Genomic DNA, 24613 nt, shown 5'->3' with positions numbered 1-24613 from the left:
CGGGAGGGCGGGCTGAGGGGCGGGGGAGCCGCCGGCCCCGCCTCCCGCGTGCTGCAGCCGGAGCCGCCGCCGCCGCGGCCCCGCCGAGCCTTTAAACAGCGGGGCCCGCCCCGCGCCCGCCGCACTCGCGCTGACTCGGCTGCCGGCGGCGTTCGTGCCGGCCCGGGCGAGCGGCGGCCAGAGCGGGCGGCGAGGAGGGCGGCCGCCTCACCTGGCCTTGCGGTCGCCGCCGGCGCAGGCCGGGGCCGTGGAGGGCGCGCAGCCCGCGACGACCGCCAGACCCTCCAGGCCCGCCGGGGGTCGGGCGGCGATGGAGCCGGGGCCCGCGGGGAGGCCGGCCCGGGTCGGGGAGGCGCCGCCAGCCGCCGCCGGCGTGGACCTGCCCGGCTCGGCGGTGCCCTCGGCGCCGGAGGATGCTGCGGTGGCGAGCCGGGGCGGCGGCGGGGACGGGCTGGGGAGACCCCTGGGGCCCACCCCGAGCCAGAGCCGCTTCCAGGTGGACTTGGTTTCCGAGAACGCCGGGCGCGCCGCGGCGGCCGCCGGCGCTGGGGCGGGGGGCAAGGAGACCCCCGCGGACGGCAGGGCCAGCGGCGAGAGCGGGCAGGCCAAGGGCAGCGAGGAAGCCAAGGGCCGCTTCCGCGTGAACTTCGTGGACCCTGCCGCCTCCTCGTCGGCGGACGACAGCCTGTCGGAGGCGGCGGGCGTCGGAGGCGACGGGCCCAACGTGAGCTTCCAGAACGGCGGGGACACGGTGCTGAGCGAGGGCAGCAGCCTGCACTCGGGCGGCGGCGGCAGCGGCAGCGGCAGCGGGCACCACCAGCACTACTACTATGACACCCACACCAACACCTACTACCTGCGCACCTTCGGCCACAACACCATGGACGCCGTGCCCAGGATCGACCACTACCGGCACACGGCCGCGCAGCTGGGCGAGAAGCTGCTGCGGCCCAGCCTGGCCGAGCTCCACGACGAGCTGGAAAAGGTGAGCGCGCCCAGCCCGAGCCCCGGTGCGCGCCGAGCCGCCTGCCCTCCCGGGTGAGGCGGCGGGAAAGGACGCGCACGCCTCGCTGGCATCCCTGGATTCAGCTGTCAAGGGTGGAATGGCAGAGGAATGTAACTTAATCTCTTGAAAGTTGGCAGCAGCGTGGGCCGGTTACGTGATCCTGGAGAGGCCGCGTGTCGCCACCTTCCCCGTCCAGTTGTGGATCGCTCCCCCACGCTTGGCCGCTGCCGCCTCTCTGAATGACAGCCGTAGCTGTGGGCCTGAGGAGGGAGCGCGCCCTGGGGAGGTGGAGGTGGGGATCTCCCCCGGGAGAGGGCGGGGAGCACCTGGCGTCCGCAGTCCTTGGTAAAGACTGCAGATGGCTGGGGTGCACCCTGAGGGATCCCCGGAGTAGGAGCCTGGGTGACAGAAGGAAACTCTTACTGGGGCGCCTTTGTGGGCTATGGATGATTGCAGAAGCCCAAGGCTTGAAATCTTGAATATGCAAAGGATCGCAAATCTTAAGTCTTGGGACCTGCTATTCATGATAACGACTGGAATCCAGTTTTTGTCATGTAAACCTTTTGGGAGTGGGGGAATTGTTTTTTCTATGAAGGGTGTCTCCAAAGACCTGGGATCTTTGCATAAGCAAAGATTTTGTGAACAGAAAACTCTTAGCTGGCTTATGGCTGTGTTAAGATTTTTATTTGTTCAGGGTTCAAAATCATCGTTTTGAGATACCAGTTGATGCTTTGGGCATGTGAGTAATATTCAACTTCTTTATGAGTTGGGGTTCCTTGAAGTCTGCCTTTGCAAGTGTGTAACAGCGACATCAGTGGAATTTTGTGAGGGCGGAGTTCGTATCCCATAGGTTGAAGTGATCCTTGTGTGGGGCAGTTTAAATCTCCTAAGTTCTGAGATATCCTTTGGATATCAGTTTGTGCAGCCATTCATACGAGACTGTACTTGTTGCAGTGTTTGATAATGAAACAGTCACACACTTTGAAATAATTACTGAGGTCACAGGCCTGACCGCTTATTGATTGTTTAATGCCTGACATCATTTAGCTTTACATAGTACTACTCCTGTCTTTCCATTGTGGTAATTTGTAATATCAGAAGCAAAACGGTTTCTCACACACTGCTGTTGTTGATAGTGCTGTAGTTGGTTTGACATCGATTCTCTCCTTTCTCAGTCTCTGTAGACTGGAGTGGATAACGGATCGGGTCATTTGCCTTTTCTCAGAGTATTTTCACTATTGAAAATGTGGTACAGATACATTGCACGTTATTCTCCACGGCCAGGTAGTTTAGCAGTAATCTGTGGTTACCCCGAAGATTTAGAAGGACTTTCACCTGGAGGCTGTGATGCACCTGGAACCCACCTAGATGCTTCCTAGGGACATGTTTTGTTTTAATTCAAATCTCAGTAACAAAACCCTACAGGTTCTCAAAGCGTTAGGTGCTTGTTCTTGGCATTGTTGGTAGTGTCCAGAAAACAGCACTTGGGTGGCAGTTGAAGAAATCGGCCTGAGCCGCCTCAGCTCCCTGGGGAGGTTAGAAAGAAGTGCGGTGACAGCACAGGGCCAGGTCAGCGCGTGCAATGCCATAGCAAGTGTCACGGTTTTCTGCTCTTACATCGGCCCTTCAGATAGTGCAGCATTAAGGTCTAGGATTTCAGTGTTACATTATCTTAATTCCTACAGTATTAGATGAATGTAGTACGTTAGACACTCACTGAGAGGTTTATTTATTCAACACAAGTGCAGTGACTGCTCTTCGCTGCCACTTAGCAGTGTTTGTAAGGTGAAGTAATGACCGAGAGCTGAGGATGTTTTTGCTGAGATTTTCAGGTGGCTTGAAGAAGGGTCTGTGATGTTCAGAACAGATGTGGCGCTGCGCGCTGGTGCAGGAGAGGGACCGCGGCCGGAGGTTGCGCCATCACCCCGAGTTCCTCACCCTGGCTGGACTGGCTTCCTGCTCCCTGAAAGCGGCCTGAAGGCTTTAGCACTCAGTGGGGTACGGTATTTAGGATGCCCATCACATTGACTTCTGGCGTTTTAGTGATGGTCACAGGCGCTAGTTTGGCTACTGAATGTTTACTATCTACCCTGAGTTTAACTGTGTGGGAATGTAGGGAAGAACAGAAGTAAAAAAAAAAAAAGAAGAAACAACTTGTTATTTATTGTCTGCCTTACACTGGGATTCTTGTCATTGTCTGTCACATTGACTTTTTAAAAGGATTTTGCCTAAATGCCTAACTGTAGAGGAATAGTTGAAACTCCGTGATGCATCTTGCTGTGTTACACCAGGACTCAGGACCTCTCCATTTTCAGATATCTGCTGGGAACTGGGCTTTCTAGTGTGCTGGCCACATGGATGTGGCCCTGCTGGATGAGGCACTGACGAGCAAAACAGGTGCTGCCTTTGCCTGGACACGTTAGCCAGATAGTTGGACAAATAACGGAGTTACGGACTTCTTCTTTTTTTATTTACTTGAAAGGCAGAGTGGCACAGATCCTCAGCTGCTGCTTCACTCCCCAAAGTAGTGGCTCTAGTGAGGGTCTAGTTGGAGCCAGTTGTAATTGGGTTTGGGGAGAAGTTCATTTGCCATTAGTGTGATACTGAAGCTGAGGCCTGAAGGAGGCCTTGATGATATGGCGGAGAGACTCCAGGCCAAGGAGCCGTGAGGTGACCCAGAGGGAGTGTTCAAAGACCCCACGGAGGTCAGACCGCCTCGGTGTAAGTGTAGCAGGCCGGTATGGAGGGGTTTGTGTGAGGGCGTGATGGACCCATTTTGTTTTCACATCTCCGGCTGCTGGGTGGTGACTGGAAACAAGGAGATGGGAAGCTTTCCTGTGGTCTGGGTTGGAGATGATAGAGCCGGTAGGAGAGTGGATCTGATGGGGCTCAATGAGACGTGGCAGTGAGAGACGCAGGCTCCTGTGTTGGATATACGGCCCCACAGTTGGTGAGGTGGGCACGGGTGGAGGAGGAGCAGACTTGAGGGGGGCAGGCAGCGAGGATGAAGAATAGCGTTGAATAGCCCAAATGGGTCTTGTCTTGTTCCAAGAGTCACTGGGTGGGGGCAAACACACGGACGGTGGTTTAAAGTCATGTGCAGAGTGGGTAAATGAGATCCAAGAACGCCGTCTGGGCTTGGGCCTAGAGAACGTCTACAGGTGTGGTGGAGACTCCGGAGCCACCAGGAGGGATGTAGCGACAACTGCTAGGCCCGTGAGAAGTAGTTGGGAGAGCAGTGTTGGAGAAGCTGAGGGGAGAGGTTTAAAGAGCCGATGCCAGGAATTGATTAAAAATAAATTGCTGCGGAAAAATCAAACCACAGTGGTGATTTCTACCCTTACAGGGAGAGATAAAAAACAAGGTAACAAGACGGTAAATATTTGATGGGCAGGTTTAACATGTGTCCTGGAAAGCAGCAGCATCCAAAGTGGAGAAGCAGAGTGATGAGGGACCCAGGGTGACTCCTGCCTAGTGAAGCAGGGTTCTTTGGTTCTTTGTTTCTGTTTGTTTGTGTTAAGATAGCATTGCCTTTGTGCCTTTCCTTAGTCCAAGGATTGGGAGATTTTGTAGACAGCCTCTAATTTTGTAGACAGACGGGAATCGTGAAGGGAGCAACTTCTGTGTCTTACCAGGCTGATTGGGTGTTTGATTTAATTCCTTAGAAAGAAGCTGTGTTGATATTTTATTCAAGATCAAATGGTCTCAAGGAAACGATGACATTGCTTAGTAACTGTCCTCATCGAAAGGAGCAGAGCTGGGGCCGGCGCTGTGGCATAGTGGGTAAAGCTGCCCCTCCAGTGCCTGCATCCCCTATGGGCACCTCCTCATTTCCCGGCTGCTCCACTTCCGATCCAGCTCTCTGCTATGGCCTGGGAAGGCAGTGGAGCATGGCCCAAGTCCTTGGGTCTCTGCACCCGCATGGGAGTCCCAGAGGAAGCTCCTGGCTCTGGATTGGTGTAGGTCCAGCCGTTGTGGCCATCTGGGGAGTGAACCAGCAGATGGAAGACCTCTCTCTCTCTCTCTGCCTCTCCTTCTCTCTCTATGTAATGCTGACTTTCAAATAAATAAGTAAATAAACCTTAAAAAAAAAGCAGAACTGTACTTCATAGCCTGGCTTTTCTGACTTTGGTGCCCAGGTACAGCGGTTACAGGGAATTACTCTTATCTCTCCTTCCTGCCTGTGCGTCAGACCTGCTCTGAGGTGGCCGGAAGGTTGAGGGGAGACTCTGGGGCCTGCCATCTTTAGCTTTCCACTTGGACCTCCAGAGGACCGAGTGAGACATAGCCGGCAGAAGTGAGGAGCAGGAATACTTTGCGGCGATGTGATACAATTACTGATTCCTACCCCTGCCTCCTGACTGGGGTCTGAGCCTGTGTCTCAAACATGTCCATGCAGAGGATAGTTAGTTCATGGAACGTGTCAAGGTGGATGCTTGCTTTACTTACGGACTTGAAATAAAACACTAAACAATGTGGTACCTCCTCTGACAGTGAGCTGCTCCTCAGGGTGGACTGTGTTGATAACCAGACAAGGTCCACAGGTTGCTGACAACATGATATAGCTGGAAACGGTGAGGGTTAACAGTGGGAACAGGGGTGGTAAAACGTCTTGGGAGCTGTGCAGAGCCGAGTAGTTTCCTGAACTGGACAATCGGGAGACCCCAATGCCAGCTCTGCCTTGAGTCTCATGACGCTGGGCACTGGACTGACTCACAGCAGCGCTGTGTGCTTTCCCCGAGTTCTCACCAGCTGACCACCTGGGTAGAAAGACATTTGAAGATTCAAAATGTGGCAAAAAAGAACATTGGATACTGTTCATCATAATTGATGTCTTCTCTGTATGTATTTGTGTTTGTACTCAAATTTTTAATCCTATGAGACTGGAATTTAATGGACCAAAGTGGAACTTAGGGGTTTTTATGTGTTGAGTATCTTTGCTTTTAATTATATGGTGTATATATGTGTTTGGGAATAGTATAAGTATAGTATAAGTCAAATTGGTTCTGTGATGAAGTGAAATGAATACAAATTCAGTGATTCTACAGGTACGTATTGCGAATCCACACAAGGCCTGTTCTGAGTGCTGGGGATGTAGCAGTGGACAGTGCGTGGGGCTTTCGTTCTCTTGGAAAACAGTTATAAGTAGGTTGGGTGTAGCTACTGTGAAGCAGAGCATGGGGGCTGCCTGGTGGGGGCTGTGGTGGTGAGAAGGCTTCTCTGGTGAGTGACTGTAGGAGAGAGGGAGGGATCGCCCGTGCGGAAAGGAGGGAGGGCACCGCGGGTGCCTGGACCCTGAGATGGGAACGTGCCTGCGGTGCAGTGCTGGCTCACAAGACACAGTGATGGGAGAGGACGTCACAGGGTAGTGAGGAGCAGATAGCGTAGAACCCTGTAGGTCATCGGAAAGAGGCAAGACTTTACTCTGGAGTAAAATAGTCATTGGAAGTTTTGGACACAGACAATATGATCTATTTTGTTTTTTAAAATATCACTCTGTCAGACAGTAAATATTCTAGAAGGGGGGGCAAGCGTGGAAGCCCACTGCTCTAGTTGAGTTTTAAGGTGATGGCTGAAGTTTAATTGACAGGTGATTGGATGCTGGATGTGTTTGTTTCAAAGGTAGGATTGTTGGGATTTGCTGATGATTGGATGAGAGATATATGGAAAGAGTAATGCCCTTGTTACCCTGTTAGAATAGAGTTGATGTTTATGGAGAGGGGGAAGACTAGGGGAAGAGCAAGCTTGGGAGGTGCATTTGAGATTGGGTTTCTTTCTGTAGTTTAACAGGGCAGACACTTAGAAAATTACATTGGTTTATTCCACAGTTGAACTTAAGAAAACAGCTTTCATACCATAAAGATGTTGCTTTTGGTCCTTCAAGTAAAACTAAAGACCAGTCGTTTTTCAAGTAGAGTGTAAGAAGGTTGGGTTGGGAACTGATGGGTAGACTCCATAGAGTGAAAACAGGCTGAGGGTGCAGAGAGAGAACTACTGAAAATAATAAAGTTAGAAACATCACTGGTTTCCCACGTAAAACATGAATCTGTCTTCTCCCAGTTGGTTTTTCAATGTTTTTTTCACTAGAACCTCTGCGGTACTGGTTAAAGCTATTAGAAAAAATTTAAAAGTTGAAGGAGAACTTGAATTTCTGTCAAGAATGGAAAAATCTGAAAAGCAAAGATTGCTTAGTGGATGGCTGACCCTCTGCGGAAGCTAATTATGGCAGGTATACTCATCACATCCATGACCTCAGGCATTTTCCTGCTTTAAATTTTTCGCTGTGCTTTTCTTGAACGTTCACAAATTAGATATTTGTCTAAGATGAGGATTCTAGGAATGTCTGGGATGGTTCTTTTTGTTAAGTTGGTTTACATTAGTTCCTCCAACAATTTTTAGATTTTTTAAATAGATTTATGTATTTGAAAGGCAGAATTACAGAGAGGTAAAGAAACACGCAGAGATCTGCCACCCACTGGCTTTCTCTCCAAATGGCCTCCATGGAACGTGGAACCCTGTCCACATCTTCCACATGGGTAGCAGGGCTTGCGCCATCTTCTGCTTTCCCAAGCACCTTAACAGGGAGCAGTCAGGATTCTAACTGGTGTTCGTATGGGGTACGTGCATTGCAGGCAGTAGCTTAACCCACTGCACAACACCAGCCCCCATTTTTTTTTTTTTTTAAGGATTTGTGTATTTATTTGAAAGACATAGATGTACAGGATAGGGAGAGGGAGAGAGGGAGAAAGATCTTCGTTCCACTGGGTCACTCCCCAAATGTCTGCAGTGGCTGTGCCTGGGCCAGGCTGAAACCAGGAGCCTGAAACGCCATCTGTGTCTCCCACCTGGTGGCTGGAGCCCAAGCACTGGGCTATTTCCTGCTGCTTTCACAGGTGTATTAGCAGGGAGGTAGATCAAAAGCACTGGGAAGCTAGGCTTAAATTGGCACTCCAGTTTGGGATGTGGTTGTCCAAGCAGCAGCCGGACCCACTGCACAAAACCTGCCCCACATTTTTAGTTTGTAACAGTTTGGTATGTGAGTCATTTATGGTTGTGTTTTGTTTTTGTTTTTTTGGATGTCGGTGATTTCGTAGGGCAAGCCAGGTAGGAGAAGACTTAAAGGATCTGTGATGCCCCTGGCCATCTGAGAACCAGGGAAGAGGAAGCAGAGAGGAAGGAGAATGATTGGAACAAATTTCGTTTAGGTGTGGTAATTGAAGGTCTGAACTAGGACTTCTGTGCCTTGGCCAGAGTAGGAAACTCTGGGGCATGACAGGCCAAAGGCTCCAGTCCCACATTCAGACTAGCACTTTTTGTAGTTACAGCTTTTTGTCACCTTAAGTCTTTATAAACACTGTCCAAAAGAAATATAATCTGAACCATAAATGTTTAAACTTTTCTAGGTGCCACCTTTGTAAAAAGTCAGGAAGCAACAGGTGACATAATTTTAATGATACGTTTTGATATTGTAGCAGAAGCATTCTTTGGGTATTCTAATACTGTAACTGCTGGTTATGTGTGGATGATGCATTTAGGTTAAGATTATGTTAAAAATTGAGTTCTTCGTTTCTTGAGGCAAATTTTAAGTGCTGTGTATCCACCTGTGGCTAATGGCATAGTGGACAGTGAAGATAAAGAAACTTCCCGTTACCACTGAGAGACCGGTGAGATGCTGCTGCCAAGGAAAGTGGTGGCACAAGGGGACCCGTCCCCCCCGTCCTTCATTTCTTCATTGCTTCCATGGCCCATGGTGTCACACTAGGTTAAAATCACTGCACAGTTAAATTTTCTTCTGATTTTGCATCTGCAAATAAAGATTTCTCACACATTAGGTCTTCAGTGAAGTCTTTGATTCCATAGAATTTGTCCATCATTTTTCTTGTTTGCATTTTTTAATGGCAGTTCCAGTTCTTTGTTTTTAAAGCAGTAAGCATTCTAGCCACGTTTAATGAACAGAGTACACCTGGCAGATCAGGCAGGCAACTCAAGAATGAGTAATTCCATTTTTGATTGGAAAGTAGAGAAAGCGTCTTCCATCTGCGGGGTCGCTTCCAGATGCCTGCAGTAAGCAGGGCTGGGCCAGGCCCGCACCAGTATCTCTGAAGCCAGTCCTTTCTCTACTTTCTTCTGGACCAGTGGTCCAGAATTTCAGCGGGTTGATTTTGTTTTTCTTAAACAGGCAGGTTGTGTTTTATTCAACCCCTTGCTATAGTCTAGAAGCTTTTCTGGTGATTCCTAGAGAGCCAGGTTTGAGAAAGCATGTTCTGGACTTTGGTTGTTCCTGCGATGGTAGTGTATAGTTTCCTTAGAGACTCTTGATTTTCATCTTTGAAATACCCCAATATAGAGCACGAATTACCAAAGATCTGCTTTTATTTAACTCTTAGATAGTGGTATATAAAGCTGAATTAAGTTGCCAGCTATTAAACATGTGCTGTGTTTTGGAGGACATTTATAGTGTGGGTGTAGCAACCTTGCAACCCTTGGGGTTTTCAGATACACAAACTCAGGTTAGCATCTGTGAAAGACACTGGGTGGTAGCAAAGTCCTCAGGTGCTAATACTTGAGTATTTTCTAGGGCTAGGCATTAGGAGAAACATGCATGTTGCTCATTAAGAGCTCTGTTTAAGTCTTGTGGTAAAGTCAGGCATACAAGTATTGTCTGACAAGTTTGAATCCTGATGTTCATCTGGAATAATTAGACCAGGTAGTACCACTGTTTTATAGAATCTGATGGTTCCAGGTATAAAGAATTAGGCTCTGCTGTATTAGAAATTAAGCTTTATAGTAACATGATTTCATAGGAAGAATTTTTGTTTGGAAATGTCTGCACTTTTTTTTTTTTTTTTTTTTTGACAGGCAGAGTGGACAGTAAGAGAGACAGAAAGGTCTTCCTTTTCCGTTGGTTCACCCCCTATTGGCCGCTGCAGCCGGTGCACCACACTGATCCAAAGGCAGGAGCCAGATGCTGCTCCTGGTCTCCCATGCGGGTGCAGGGCCCAAGGACTTGGGCCATCCTCCACTGCCTTCCCGGGTCACAGCAGAGAGCTGGACAGGAAGAGAAGTGACCGGGACAGAACCCGGCGCCCTGACCGGGACTAGAACCCGGGGTGCCGGTGCTGTAGGCGGAGGATTAGCCTAGTGAGCTGCTGTGCAGGCCCTGCACTTTCTTTTATCATCAGTTTGAATCCTAGTTTAGAATGAAAGTGTCACAGAGTTGAATACTCAAGTATTTGCAATGACGTGTTTCTTTGTTTTTGTTTAAGACTGATTTTTTTGAAAGTCTAGAGTTAGAGAAGAAACAGATCTTCCATCTGCTGGTTCATTTCCTAGGTGGCCACAACAGCCAAGGCTGGGCTGGCTAAAGCCAGGAGCCAGGAACTTCCTGTAGGTCCCCCACATGAATGCAAGGGCCCAAATAGTTGGGCCCTTCTCTGCTGCTTTCCCAGGTGCGTTAGCGGGAAACGGGGTCAGAGGTGAGCATACCGGACATTAACATGTGCCCTTAGGAGATGCCAGCATCAAAGGTGGAGACTTACACACTACACCACAACTCCTACCCCAAAGATGTATTTTATAAGGGAGATGTTTTCTGGCAAAGCTCATCAGGAAATAGGCTCAATGCAGATTTATATCTGGAGTTCTAGAAGTACATCTGGCTTGTAGGCTTGGAGAAAATATTAGACTACCATGCTTCAGTTGCAGTTATTTAACAGATTTGCCTAACAGAAGCAAAGCTAAGATTCAGTAATTAAGCAAAACTGCAACAAAAAGTCTCTCAAGTAAAAGGGCTTTGCTGCACATGCATGTGGGTATTATTGTATACATAGCATATGTTTCATACATTATTCTTAGATATGTGCCTGACTGATTTCCAGAAAACAGAAATGAATGCTAATGCTGGCAGGAGTGGATCCTGACAGAGGGCATCTTGTAGAGACAGAGATAAGAAAATCAGGAAAAGCAGAAGCAAAAGTTCTCAAAAATAACATAACGCTGCCATAAAACAACCACAGTGTCTTAGATCTTGGTTCAGAAAAGACCCAGTGAACTATATTTTTGGAAAATGTGACTCTCAGGTCATCCTAGACTATCATATCTTAAGAAACTAAGGATTAACCCTTTTCAGAAGATTGAACAATCACGTACACACCCAACAGAGAGCACTCGGATAGATAAGGCCAATACTGTTAGATCTGGGGGAGAAGAGATAGACTGCAGTGTGATAACAGCAGTGGGGAGTTTGAGTGCCCGCCGTCATCAGTGGGCAGATCATCCAGAGAGAGTCAGCAAACATGGAGGTGAACTGTGCGGTTGCGTTTAGAGAACATTTCACCCCACAACTACGGAGTACACATTCTTCTCATCAGCTCACGGGACATTTTCTAGGATAGATCATATGTTAGGCCACAGCTATATGTTAGGCCGTAAATCAAGTCATAGTAAGTTTAAAAAGGATTAAACCTCTTCAACACTTGAAAAAGGTGTTTCAAGATTTTCATTGTACTTCAACTGTACAATGTTATTACTTTATTATGAAAAGAGACTAATATAGAAATTTTGGAATATAGAGAAAGTAAGTTAGAATACCTCAACCCGGATGGCCCAAGTCCTTGGGCCCTGCACCCCCATGGGAGACCAGGAGAAGCACCTGGCTCCTGGCTTCGGATCAGCACGATGCGCCAGCCGCAGCGGCCATTGGAGGGTGAACCATCCGCAAAAAGGAAGACCTTTCTCTCTCTCTCTCACTATCCACTCTGCCTGTCAAGAAAAAAAAAAACCTCAACCCTTAATGACATTTTTTGCACTTTTAGGTGTGTATTTTAAACAACTTTGTATCCTTTTCCTGCCTACCATTAAATAATTAAATATTAGTGCATAAGTACTCAGTTTCCTATTCATTCTTGTGGTAATTGATGCGCTGTTTCTTCTTCATAGGTGATGTAGTCCATTTACATTTATTGTGTCTCAAATGTAATTAAACTGCCATCTGGAGCTGGGAGCCAGGAGCCAGGGGCTTCCTCGGGGTCTCCCACATGGGTGCAGGGGCCAAGGACTTGGGCCATCTTCTGCTGTTTTCCCAGGCCATAGCAGAGAGCTGGTTTGGAAGTAGAGCAGCTGGCACTTGAGCTGGCACCTGTATGGGATGGTCCCGCTGCTGCCGGCAGCTTTACTGCTACGCCACAGTGCCGGCCCCTTCATTTTTTTTTTCCCCACCTGTTTTCCCTCTGGTCCTCCTTTCCTGTCATTTTTTTTATGCTGATCAAATTTTTTAGTATTCCATTTTAATTCTTTTACTGATTTTCTGATTTTTCAGTTACAGCTCTTTGCATATTTTTAGTGGTTGGAGTACTTAGAATATTGAATTTCTTTAGCTAAAGTATGGGACTCTTAGGATGCTTTACCCTTCTGTAGTGCAGTTATTGTTGTGTTAATAAACCACACAACACATTCTTTCACTTGTTGCTTTTAGTAGTCAAATGACTAAAAAAGCAAAAAGAAAAGAAAAATGTGTATGATTTTAAAATATTTACTCACATTTACCTTTTTTATTTATTTATTTATTTTTGACAGGCAGAGTGGACAGTAGAGGGAGACAGAGAGAAAGGTCTTCCTTTTTGCCGTTGGTTCACCCTCCAATGGCCACCGCGGTAGGCGCGCTGCGGCCGGCGCACCGCGCTGTTCCGATGGCAGGAGCCAGGTGCTTCTCCTGGTCTCCCATGGGGTGCAGGGCCCAAGAACTTGGGCCATCCTCCACTGCACTCCCTGGCCACAGCAGAGAGCTGGCCTGGAAGAGGGGCAATCGGGATAGGATCGGTGCCCCAACCGGGACTAGAACCCGGTGTGCTGGCGCCGCAAGGCGGAGGATTAGCCTGTTAAGCCACGGCTCCGGCTCACATTTAACCTTTTTTAAAGATTTATTTATCTATTTAAAGGTCATGGTTACAGAGAGAGAAAGAGAGTGGTTGATCCGTCTACCTACTAGTTCACTCCTCAAATGGCTGCTTCAGCCGGGGCTAGGCCAAGCTGAAGCTAGGAGCTGGGAGCTTCATCCAGGTCTCCCACATGGGTGGGACCCCAGGGACGTGGGCCATCTTCCACTGCTTTCCTTGGTATATTAGCGGGGAGCAGGATAGGAAGTGGAGCAGCTGGGACTTGAACTGGTGCCTGTAGGAGATGGTGGCCCTGAAGGCCATGACTTAACCTTCTGTGTGTCACAGCACCAGCCCCATTTCTGTTCTTTACATTTTTTATGGATTTGTGTTTCCATCTGATCCAGCTTATTGTGTACTTCAAGTTCTGTTTTTGTTTATCTCAACATGTCTATATTTCACTTGAGCCTTTTTTTTTTAAGGTGCATGTATTTATTTGAAAGGCAGGGTTAGAGGGGAGAGGCCAAGAGAGAAAGATCTTCCATCCGCTGATTCCTTCTCCAAATGGTTGCGATGGCCGGGGCTGGTCCAGGTCAATGCCTGGAGTTTCATCGTGGTCTCCCACATGGGTGCAGGGGCCCAAGCACTCAGCATTCTCAGTGCGCTCTCAGGCGCATTGACAGGGAGCTGGATCTGAGGGATAGCAGCAGGGACTCCAGCCAGCACCCATGAGTGATGCCAGTGCTGCAAGTGGCAGCCCCTTCACTTAAGCTTTGAAAGGAAGGTTTGCTTTGGTGTAGACTCCTTCACTGATGGGTTTCCTTCTTCCAGAGTATGAGTTTGTCTTTACAGTATCTTGATCTTCATTTTTTCTGATAAGGAGTCAACCCAGATGTACACAATGTGTTTGCTCTCTGAGTGTTTAATATTTTCTTACTCCCTTTGGCTTTGAGTGATGTGACCATGGCTGGCGTATTTGTGTGCAGCCTTGTTGGTTTGGTTGTTTCTTGGTTTGTAAGGTAGTGCTTTTCACAGCTTCCTTCTGCTGTTTGCGGTCTGCCGTCCAAATAGAATTTTCCGTTTCAGTTATCATGATTTTCTTTTAAAATTAAAAATTTCTAGTTTTTAAAATACAGCTTCTGTTTCCCTATTGATTTTTCCCTCCCTGTTACTCAATGATTTCATAATAACCTTTGTTTTTTTTCAACAAACTGCTCACAGCTATTCTGAAGGGCTTGTCTCCTAAATCCAGCAGCTGGTCCCTCCGGCAATTAATTTCTAATGCTTGCTTTTTTCTTCATGAATATGAGTTACATTTTCTTGTTTATTTACATGTTTACTATTTTTTTTTAGTTGGAAATTGAATGTAGATGTATGACAATGACTTTGAGTGAGGAACTAGGCATTTGATTTCGCAATGAAGTCACCATTTAGGATGCCTGCATTCCCTGTCTGAGTGCCTGGGTTTGGTTTGTGGCATGGGCTTGGGATTCTAGGTTCCTAGGAGTATGCATCTTGGGAGGCAGCAGGTGACAAGTGATTGGGTCTCTCTGACCCATGGGAGAGACCAAGATTGAGTTACCAGCTCCCAGCTTTGGCTTGGCCCCATCCTGCCTGTTGCTGGTATTTGGGGAGTAAACTCTATTGGGTGTGAGGGAGTTCTCTTTGTCTCTCTCTCATCTTAAATTAAAAAAATTCTTTAGAGGATTTTTGTTTTTCATGCTAAAAGGCATTTACTTTAAGGCTAAGAAGGATTATTGGTTTTTGTTCTAAAAGGTATTCACTGTAAGGCTCAGCCTGCAAACTTCTCTCATGCTTTTTTTTTTTTTTTTTTTTTTGGACAGGCAGAGTTAGAGAGAGAGACAGAGAGAAAGAGAGAGAAAGGCAAATGGCCACTACAGAGAAGCCAGGAGCCAGGTGCTTCCTCCTGGTCTCCCATGCGGGTGCAGGGCCCAAGCACTTGGGTCATCCTCCACTGCCTTCTTGGGCCACAGCAGAGAGCTGGACTGGAAGAGGAGCAACTGGGACTAGAACCCGGTGCCCATATGGGATGCTGGTGCCGCAGGCAGAGGATTAACCAAGTGAGCCACGGTGCCGGCCCCTCTCATGCATTTTTAAACATTTTTTTTTTTTAAATTTCATTTATTTGAGAGAGAGAGACAGAAATCTTCTTCTACAGGTTACTCCCCCAAATGCCTTCAAAAGCCAGGGTTGGGCCAGGCTGAAGCTAAGAGCCTGAAACTTGACATGTTGAATACTTCATGGGTGGGAGGAATCAAAGTACTTGTGCCATTTCTGCTGCCTCCTTGGTGTGCATTGGCAGGAAGCTGGGTTGTCAGTGGAGTAACCAGGACTGGAACCAGGCTGTCTGTCTTACGGGGTGCAGGTGCCCAGAGCGACATCTGACCCTGCCCTTACTCCTGGTGTCATCTCTTCTTTTTATTTTAGGGCTTCCGGCTGCTCCTCTTTTTAGCTGCAGTCTCAGGGGTTCCCCTCTGTTTGTAACTTGTGGCCAACTGAGATTAGGGGGGTTGCCTTTCTATCTTTCCACTTTTTCAAAAGATGCTGTGAGAGTCTGTTTCTGGTGTTTCAGACAAGTGAGGCTGTGAGCTGTGTAAGCCACATGCAGTTGGGGGAGGTGCTCAGTGAAAAAGCAGCGAAGTTGGGGATTTCCCTGGGTACAGCCATTTACACACTGAGAGCATTTCCTTTCTTTTTGCTTTTCCCTTTGCCCTGTTTTTTCCCCCATGCATATAGAGTTGATCTGTCAGTTAGGTATTGAAATCTTGGCCATTCCCTTAAACAGTTGTGTGATCTTCAGAAACAGCACTTAGCACCTCTGACCCTGAGTTTCTTTATATGGAAGATAAAGAAGATGGTATTCATAGTGAGAAATACCATGCATTCAAGTGAGAAATACATGAAATATCAAGTGTAGGTGCAGTTTTTGTTAAACATTTTGGTTTTCTGTGTGTGTTGCTGCTCTAATGTGTTAACAATGCATGGTGCTTCTAGTTTTCTAATTTTCTATGGCCTTTATAACTTGGTTCTTTTGGTTAAATAAAAAAATTTTAAATGTAGGTCACACAGGTATGGTAATAATTGATAGTGGAAAGTGTACATTTTCTATTGAAATTATAATGTTTTCATTTTAGCCAGTTTTTGTGAGTTTGAAGCAATGTTTAAGTTACTATTTTAGTGCATTCTGTTGTAACTCAGTCTTGGTTAGTAAAGAACACGATGCGCTAGGTGGAGACTGAATTCTTCAGCTGCCATCAGCATTTCTGACTTGGTTCATTGTAAAGTCACATGGTCACACCGTCCACTTTTATCTGTGGTACTTGAGTTTTGAGCTTTGCATTAATGCTACTGGATATTAATAGAGCATTGTTGACCGGAGCAGATTGGATTCCTGTAAAACAATACATTGTTTTGAAAGAGCAGTCTGTATGGGGAGCATTACACTGAACACACCAATCACCGACAGCACGGATAGGAAATGCTGGTAGCTTGGGGATGATATCATTGGCTAGTACTTGATAAAAAAAATCGTTAGAGTAAACTCGGCAAATTTCCCTTCTGAATTTGCCTATGCGTGCACGTGTTTTTAGTTATTAAATCAGCTTTGTTTCATGATATCTTAATCCTTTGGCTTATTTTAGTATTAAGCAGATGTGGTTAAACTGAGAAATTTTGATCTTTGTATTACAAGTTTAAGTTTTTTTAGGATATGAACAGCATTTGCTGGTGAACTTCAACATTTTTAATGTAGTCATTGGATTTAAGTCAACTGTAAGGTGGTTGTAAGTCGAGTAAAAAGTTTATGTATATTGACAGTGCCTCAGAATGAAGCTCTGCCCTCAAGATCTTTAACTGTGACTTAATTTGCTTAAATACTGCTAGACCAGAAGTTCTGCTGTTCTTCTCGAAGCGTGCAACCTAATAGACTGAGGTGGTCCATGAGGAAGGAAGGAATTTAATACTTGTTAAGTAAAATTTTAGTGCTATATAAGTTGAAAAATATTTCTAGTAGTTTGATCGTTAGTCTTTGAAGCCAGGTTGTTTGCACTTGTCCCTGTGGGTCTGCTGCTGTTGTGGGAGGTAAATCCTCACTGTCCTGCAGAGTGGTGACGTCATACATGTGTATGTAAGGTCAGTGCTTTTTTATTGTTTTCCAGAGGTAATTTTAAACTCTGCTAATGCTGAATTACAGGACATTAAGTGGTGGAGTCGCAGTTAATGCCATTTCTCAGTCTTTTTTTTTTTTTTTGCCAGGCAGAGTTAGACAGTGAGAGAGAGAGAGAAAGGTCTTCCTTCCATTGGTTCACCCCCCAAATGGCCGCTGTGGCTGGTGCTTCCTCCTGGTCTCCAATGCGAGTGCAGGGACCCAAGCACTTGGGCCATCCTCCGCTGCCCTCCCTGGCCACAGCAGAGAGCTGGCCTGGAAGAAGAGCAACCAGGACTAGTAGCTGGCACCCCAACTGGGACTAGAACCCGAGGTGCCAGTGCTGCAGGCAGAGGATTAGGCAAGTGAGCCACGGCAGCAGCCATTTCTCAGTTTTTAAGTATTCAGAATCCATTTTTAAACTCATGAATAGTTGGGGTAATTGCTTACTTGTTTATAATAATAGCAAAATTTGTTAAAAGGTTTATTTATTTGAAAATCTGAGTTACAGAGAAGGAGAGGCAGAAGCTGAGAGAGAAAGAGATTTTCTATCCACTGGGTCACTCTCCAAATGGCCTCAACAGCCAAGGTTGGGGCAGGAGCCTGGAGCTTCTTCCCAGGTCTCCCACATGGGTGATGGGCCCTGGGCCCTGGGCCCTGGGCCCTGGGCCGTCGGCCGTCTTCTGCTGCCTTCCCAGGAGCATGAGCAGGGAGCTGGATGAAAAGTGGAGCAATCTGAACTTGAAACAGCGTCTTGCACATGATGGCTTTACCCCCTATGCCACAGTGCATAGGGGGTTAAAATTTATTGAACATTTACGCTGTTAATGCCAGGCACCAAGTGTTTTGAGGGCATTATTTGGAAAACAGACTGCCCATGACAGCTCAGAGTTTATGTGCTATATATTACTATATCTCTAATAAAAATGACAAGTCTCCACTGTTTTAAGTGTCCCATTTTCATGCAGATTGAAGACACAAAAGTGAGTGCATAGATTATGAAAAACCAAGTATTGTGCATAAAAGCAGATAGAGTGTGATTTATGCTATAAAGGAAACCAAAGGGATCCTGCTAAACAGCTTGGTTGAGTGGACTTGGGATGGGAAGTTGGAGCCCACATTTAAGACTTAAAGGATGGCCAGCGCCGTGGCTTAACAGGCTAATCCTCTGCCTTGCGATGCCGGCACACCGGGTTCTAGTCCCGGTCAGGGTGCCGGACTCTATCCCGGTTGCCCCTCTTCCCAGGCCAGCTCTCTGCTATGGCCCGGGAAGGCAGTGGAGGATGGCCCAAGTCCTTGGGCCCTGCACCCGCGTGGGAGACCAGGAGAAGCACCTGGCTCCTGCCTTCGGATCAGTGCGATGAGCTGGCCGCAGCGGCCACAGGAGGGTGAACCAACGGCAAAAAGGAAGACCTTTCTCTCTGTCTCTCTCACTATCCACTCTGCCTGTCAAAAAAAAAAATTAAAGGATGAGAAGGAGTGTGCTACAGACAGAAAAGCCAGCCAGAAGCCCCTCAGGAGAGAATCTTTAAAGTGTTCTAAACAAACAATAGTAAAACCAGTTAAATATTTTAGAACGCTCAGTGATTTTTTTTTTTTTAACTTAAAAAGGTTAAGAGTTTGGGGGTATCAAAAATGCTCAGGAAAATTAATCAGAATTGGAAAGAAATCTGTGGTTGGAAGAATCAGAAAAATGTTTACCTTTTTTGTTCTTTTTTTTTTTTTTAATAATATATTTATTTATTTGAAAGGCAGAGGCAGCGAAAGAGAGAAGTTTTCCATCTGCTGGTTTACTCCCCAAATAGTCAGGGCTTGGCAGTCTGAAGCCAGGAGCCTGAAGCTTCTTCCAGATCTCCCACATGGGTGCAAGCACCCAAGCACTTGGGCCATCTTTAGCTGTTTTCCCAGGCCATAGCAGAGAACTGGATTGACAGTGGAGCAGTGGAGACTCAAACGGAAACTCATATGGGATGTTGGCACTGCAGGCGACGGCTTTACCTGCTACGTCACAGCGCTGGCCCCTAAGCTTTCCTTTAATCATGTCACATTTTACTGTGTTTGATAACACAACACCAATGACAAATCAAAAGAATTCTATGTGGATAATTTTGCTTTCAAGCCTCCCTGAAAAGGTGTGAGGGTAGAACGGGTGCCCCTGGGTGTCCACAAGTTGCAGTGGGCAAGTGTGTGAGGGAAGAAAGACCCTAGTGTGACCTAGAACATTGATGAAAAAGAGATAGTGGCTTGAGCAGCCAGTGGGTATTTTTAATCAGAAAAAGAAAATCATAGATGACAAACTGATTGGCCTAGTTTAGCTACCCTCTCCACCATAAAGATCTCCAAATAAGCTTCCACTGTTAAATCTAGTACACAATTTCATTCTAAAGCATTTGACCTGCCTTCCCAGATGGATTGTGTCTGGACACCATGGCAGCTTTTCTCCCAGTGGATGGTACTGTGTGGGTGTCTTTAACAGAGGGTTTCATGGACACTGTACCAAGAGATAAAGAAAAATAACAGAGGCAGGGAGGGAAGAAGAACAAGAAGAGGAAGGAAGGAAGGAAGAAAATAAGACAGAAAATCAGTGTCCCGGTGCCATCCAGAACTGCTGTCCTTTCTTGGAAGACCATGCCAGCAAGCTTTGGTGTCTGCAGGTTTGGAAATAAAGCAATGAGAGAAAGATGAAGCACAGTGAAGAGCAGAAAGAGCTGGTTTAAGCAAGACAGGATCCAGAGATAATACTGTTAGCTTTGTCCCCTTGCCCAAAGTAGGTACCTAACATGTAGTTCACCTTGACTCTCCATAGAATTCTTTCAATTAGAAGATTGTGTAATCTACCAATTGAGTAGCATCATGGTTTGGGACAAGTTAACCTCTGAAAAGGCTGTTTTCTAATTTCATTGGGATAGGAACACCTGCCACTTGAAGAGGTGCCAGTCAGGAAAACTGGACTTGTGGACAAATGTAAGCGTGTAAACGTGTGCTTGATCCATGGCAGGCTTTCAGTAAGTGTCCATTGTTAAAGCAAGCTGCCAGATTATGAGGGTCTCACATACTAAGAAATCTGGGTTACTCCCTCTTGATGGTGTTAGGCACAACTGTTAGACAAGACACTTGTTTCTTGAGGACTTGTTTCTTTTTGCCTACAATATTACTTTGAACAAAACAGTCTGGTGTAAATTACAATAAATAAGAATTGGGTTGGATTTTGTGCCAAGGTCCATTCCACCCGCAAATATGCAAAAATATGCAACTTAATTACCAAACCTCAAACCTGTTCTTAAACCAGAATTGAGCTTTTTAAACTGTTAAATCCCAAGTTTTCAGTTCTGTGGCTATTTGAAACACATAATGTTTGTTTCAAGGTTTCCGTAAGTGATGTTTAAGGCTTTATATGTGTCTATATATAGAATGATAGAACTTAATGGGAGGAGTGAAAAAAAATCTTGTCCCCAGTACATTTTTCAAGTGTTTATGTAGTTACAGGAAATGATAAAGGGAAATCTCACAACTGGATGAAAATAAAGTGCACGTAACTGGGGAGTCAGTCGGCATATTACTCTGGTAAGAGGGCTTTTCCCTCTAGACTTTTGTTTAGCACAGATGTTAATTTGGGATGGAATTTAAAATTTGACTCATGGATGGGTTTTGTGTGTGTGATCTCCCATATTGTTGGACTTGTGCATTCTTGGGTGGCTTATAGTTACCAGAATGTTTTAGCATTAGACCATCTGGATTGCCAAAATAATTATACTCTGGGTAGCCTGAGCAGTGGTAGATGGGTTTGTATGTGTTCTACCGTAGCTGCTGTCGTGTGCATGTCTTCTACATAAGCCAATGTTGGATACGTAGAAACTTGATAGTTTTTCCTTTTTGCACTATTTCCTGTTGATGTCGGTTTTTGTCTGCCATTTTAGGTTGTTCAGTAAGATTTTGGTTTATCATGAAAAACGTGGGAGACCTAGATGAAGGTCCTGGCTTTCTATCCCCAGCCATTGTGGCCATTTGAGGAGTGAACCAGTAGATGGAAGATCTGTCCCTTTATCTGTGTAACTGCCTTCTAAATAAATATATCAATCTTAAGAAAGGGTGCACTACTTCTGTGACCAAAATTTTATTTCATCAAATGATGGAAGACTTTTTCAGTATGATTTTTAGTTGTCATTTGGCAGTGAGTGATTTAGTGTTCAACTCATTTTGTGACATCAGGAAAACAATTAGGAGGTAGATGCTTGCCACAGCATAGAATTATCTCATTGAAAAACTCTTCCACTTCATATCCAAACTTGATTCCTTTTATTCTTCAGTAAATGATCATCTTTTTTTTTTGTAAATATCTTAAATGATCCTCATATCAGCTCTATAAATTAGCGTATTGCTTTAAGAAGCATTTTTCAGTTCCATGGGTGATAGCCAAAGCAAATTTCCATCCTCTAAATAGACCTCTACATAGAAACATCAACTCTTAAAGAGCCCACAAAAGATCAAGATGAATGTATGTTTCAAAGCCTCAGTGGGGGCGGGAAAGGGGAGGATCCCTTAGCTATGGGAGGGGCCCTGGAGTGCTGCAGGCAATGCCTTTGCTCCCTTTGTGCTGTGAAGGCCCGGAGCTTGTCACAGGGCAGCCGCTGGGCCCTGCATGCCTCTGGAGTCCAAGGAAGCTGTGCCCTTGTTTCCATAGTGTCAGCTGGTGGTGTATCCCTGTTTTTGTGGGAGATTGGCCGGGCATTGAAAAGTCAGACCACATAGGAGTATTGCTCACTGGTTTTTTTGTTTTTAAAGATTTATTTTATTTATTTGAAAGAGTTACAGAGAAAGGTAGATCTGTCCGCTGGTTCACTCCCCAAATGGCTGTAACAGCCAGAGCTAAGCTGATCCGAAGCCAGGAGCCGGGAGCTTCTTCCACATCTCCCACGTGGGTGCAGGGGCCCAAGGACTTGGGCCATCCTCCACTGCTTTCCCAGGCCATAGCAGAGAGCTGGATCGGAAGAGGAGCAGCTGGGATTAGAACCGGCGCCCATATGGGATGCTGGCACATCAGGCCGGGGCTTTAACCCCCTGCGCCATAGCACCCGCCTTGCACCAATTTTAAAATATGCAAGTCACTCTCCATATTTCAGGCATGGAGGTGGCACTTAAATTCTAGGTGTTGTGATCAAGCTGTATCAGCTTCATAGCCAAGACCTGCTTTCTTTGGCTTCCTGATTATGAATTGATCTTTAATTAGGGTTATCTACATTTTACAGACAAGCAAACTGCTCCTTAGAGAAGGACTATGGGCTGGCCATTGGAGGGTGAACCAACAGAAAAAGGAAGACCTTTCTCTCTGTCTCTCTCACTGTCCACTCTGCCTGTCAAAAGAAAAAAAAAAGAGAAGGACTATGATTTGAAAACAGGGCATTGTTGTAAAGGTATGCAGCCTTTCTTGGACTGGATGAAGCATTTACTTTTTTTTTTTTTAAGATTTATTTTTTATTTCTTTGAAAGTCAGAGTTACCCAGAGAGGAGGAGATGCAGAGAGAGAAAGAAAGGTCTTCCATCTGTTGGTTCACTCCCCAATTGGCTGCAACAGCCAGAGCTGAGCCGATCCAAAGCCAGCCAGGAGTCTCTTCCAGGTCTCCCACATGGGTGCAGGGGCCCAAGGACTTGGGCCATCTTCTACTACTTTCCCTGGGCATAGCAGAGAGCTGGACCGGAAGTGGAGCAGTCAGGACTTGAACTGGTGCCCATGTGGGATGCCGGCACTGCTACACCACGGTGCCAGCCCTGAAGCATTTACTTTAATAGAGGCCACTTTGTGCATCAGAAAATGCACCCTAGGGCTGGCACTGTGGTGTAGCCAGTTAGGCCACTGGTTGTGACACCATGGTGTCGTATTGGAGTGCAGTTTGAGTCCCGGCTAGTCCTAAAAAATCCACTAAAATCCACTTACCTTTGCCCAGATACAAAATACATCATGTATAGATAGATGTCTTTACCCATTATGCCTGAAATCTCCAAGCAAAGATAAATTTGATCAAGCCTTTACCAGTTTAACACTAACAATAAAGTGTAACAATAAACAATATCTAGAATCTATTTTATTAGTATTTTCATTGTATTTAGAAGTTGCAGTTTTTCAGCCGGCGCCGCGGCTCAATAGGCTAATCCTCCGCCTGCGGCGCCGGCACATCGGGTTCTAGTCCCGGTCGGGACACTGGATTCTGTCCCGGTTGCCCTTCTTCCAGTCCAGCTCCCTGCTGTGGCCCGGGAGTGCAGTGGAGGATGGCCCAGGTCCTTGGGCCCTGCACCCCATGGGAGACCGGGAGAAGCACCTGGCTCCTGGCTTCGGATCAGCACGGTGTGCCGCATTGGAGGGTGAACCAATGGAAGGAAGACCTTTCTCTCTCACTGTCCACTCTGCCTGTCAAAAAAAAAAAAAAAAAAAAGAAGTTACAGTTTTTCTTTACACAGTGATAAACCCCTTTGTCAGCTTACCCAGATAAAAATTGTGACCATAAATCATTCTGATGGCTGTACCATCATCTTTCCTAGGTATTACATCATTGCAGATTTTGTGGACTTAGGGCCTGGGCTGTTAAAGAGAACTAGTGATGACATTTTAATGTAGTAAATAGGTAAAGTATTCAGAAACAAACGCATTGGTATGAGTGGGCATTGATAAGGATACAAACAGAAGACAGTGCTGTAGTCTCAGAACCAGTTCAAAAGCAGCATTAAGGTTTTTAATTAGAATGGGGTTTTTTTTTTTTTCTTTTATTTGAAAGAGTTACAGAAAGAGGTAGAGACAGAGAGGTCTTGCAACTGCTGGTTCACTCCTGAGATGGCTGCAACAGCTGGAGCTGTGCTGATCAGGAGCCAAGAGCTTCTTCCAGGTCTCCCACGTGGGTGCAGGGGCCCAAGGACTTGGGCCATCTTCTACTGCTTTCCCAGGCCACAGCAGAGAGCTGGATTGGAAGAGGAGCAGCTGGACTAGAACCGGCGCTTCAGGCCAGGGACCTAACCTGCTGTGCCACAGCGCTGGCCCCTAGAATGTTTTAAAAATGTGGGTGTTTTTTTTTAAAGTGTGACTTTTGTCCATTATATTATAAAACTAGTTTCATCATACATTCTCTTAAAATATTGAAGGAAGTTGTGGTATTCAGATAGAAACAATTGCTTCATATTATAAGAATTTTTTTTTTAAATTGGAATTGTCATCATTAAACCAAGTCAGTATGTTGTTTGTAATGCTTTCTCTTAGATATAAGATTAATTGAATCAAAGAAGTTGATTTTTGATTATTGGAAACTGACAGATATTTTCTGAGTTTCTAAGATGTTCATCAAGGAATAAATCTAATATATTTACATTCCAAAGCATTAAAAAATTCTCACCTTTCTGGTTAAATATACTTCTTTTTCAGTATCAAAAAAAATTTTTTTTCACTGAAACCTTCAGGCATTGAAAACTACAAAAACAAAAACACTATTTCATTCTCCTTTTCATTGAGAGAAGTCACTGTTTATAGCACACTGACTACTCCCTTTTTCTCTTTTGGTGAGGACTACAATAATAAACATACTGAAA

The 24613-nt window shown here is 45.9% G+C and overlaps 1 protein-coding gene across 1 annotated transcript in view; it reads left to right on the top strand.

Moving 5' to 3' along the window:
• The first annotated feature begins 295 nt into the window (after window positions 1-295).
• SLC12A2 (solute carrier family 12 member 2) overlaps window positions 296-24613 on the top strand; it is a 97666-nt gene continuing 73348 nt past the window's right edge. Inside the window, 1 exon segment of the mRNA XM_062189231.1 lies at window positions 296-985. Within this exon segment, the coding sequence (XP_062045215.1) occupies window positions 311-985 (675 nt within the window). The 5' untranslated portion in view covers window positions 296-310.

This window comes from Lepus europaeus, chromosome 4, assembly GCF_033115175.1.
Source record: "Lepus europaeus isolate LE1 chromosome 4, mLepTim1.pri, whole genome shotgun sequence".
In the NCBI taxonomy this organism is placed as follows: domain Eukaryota; kingdom Metazoa; phylum Chordata; class Mammalia; order Lagomorpha; family Leporidae; genus Lepus; species Lepus europaeus.
The sequence above is the reverse complement of the archived record's forward strand: the minus strand, read 5'-3'. Positions and strand labels throughout refer to the sequence as shown.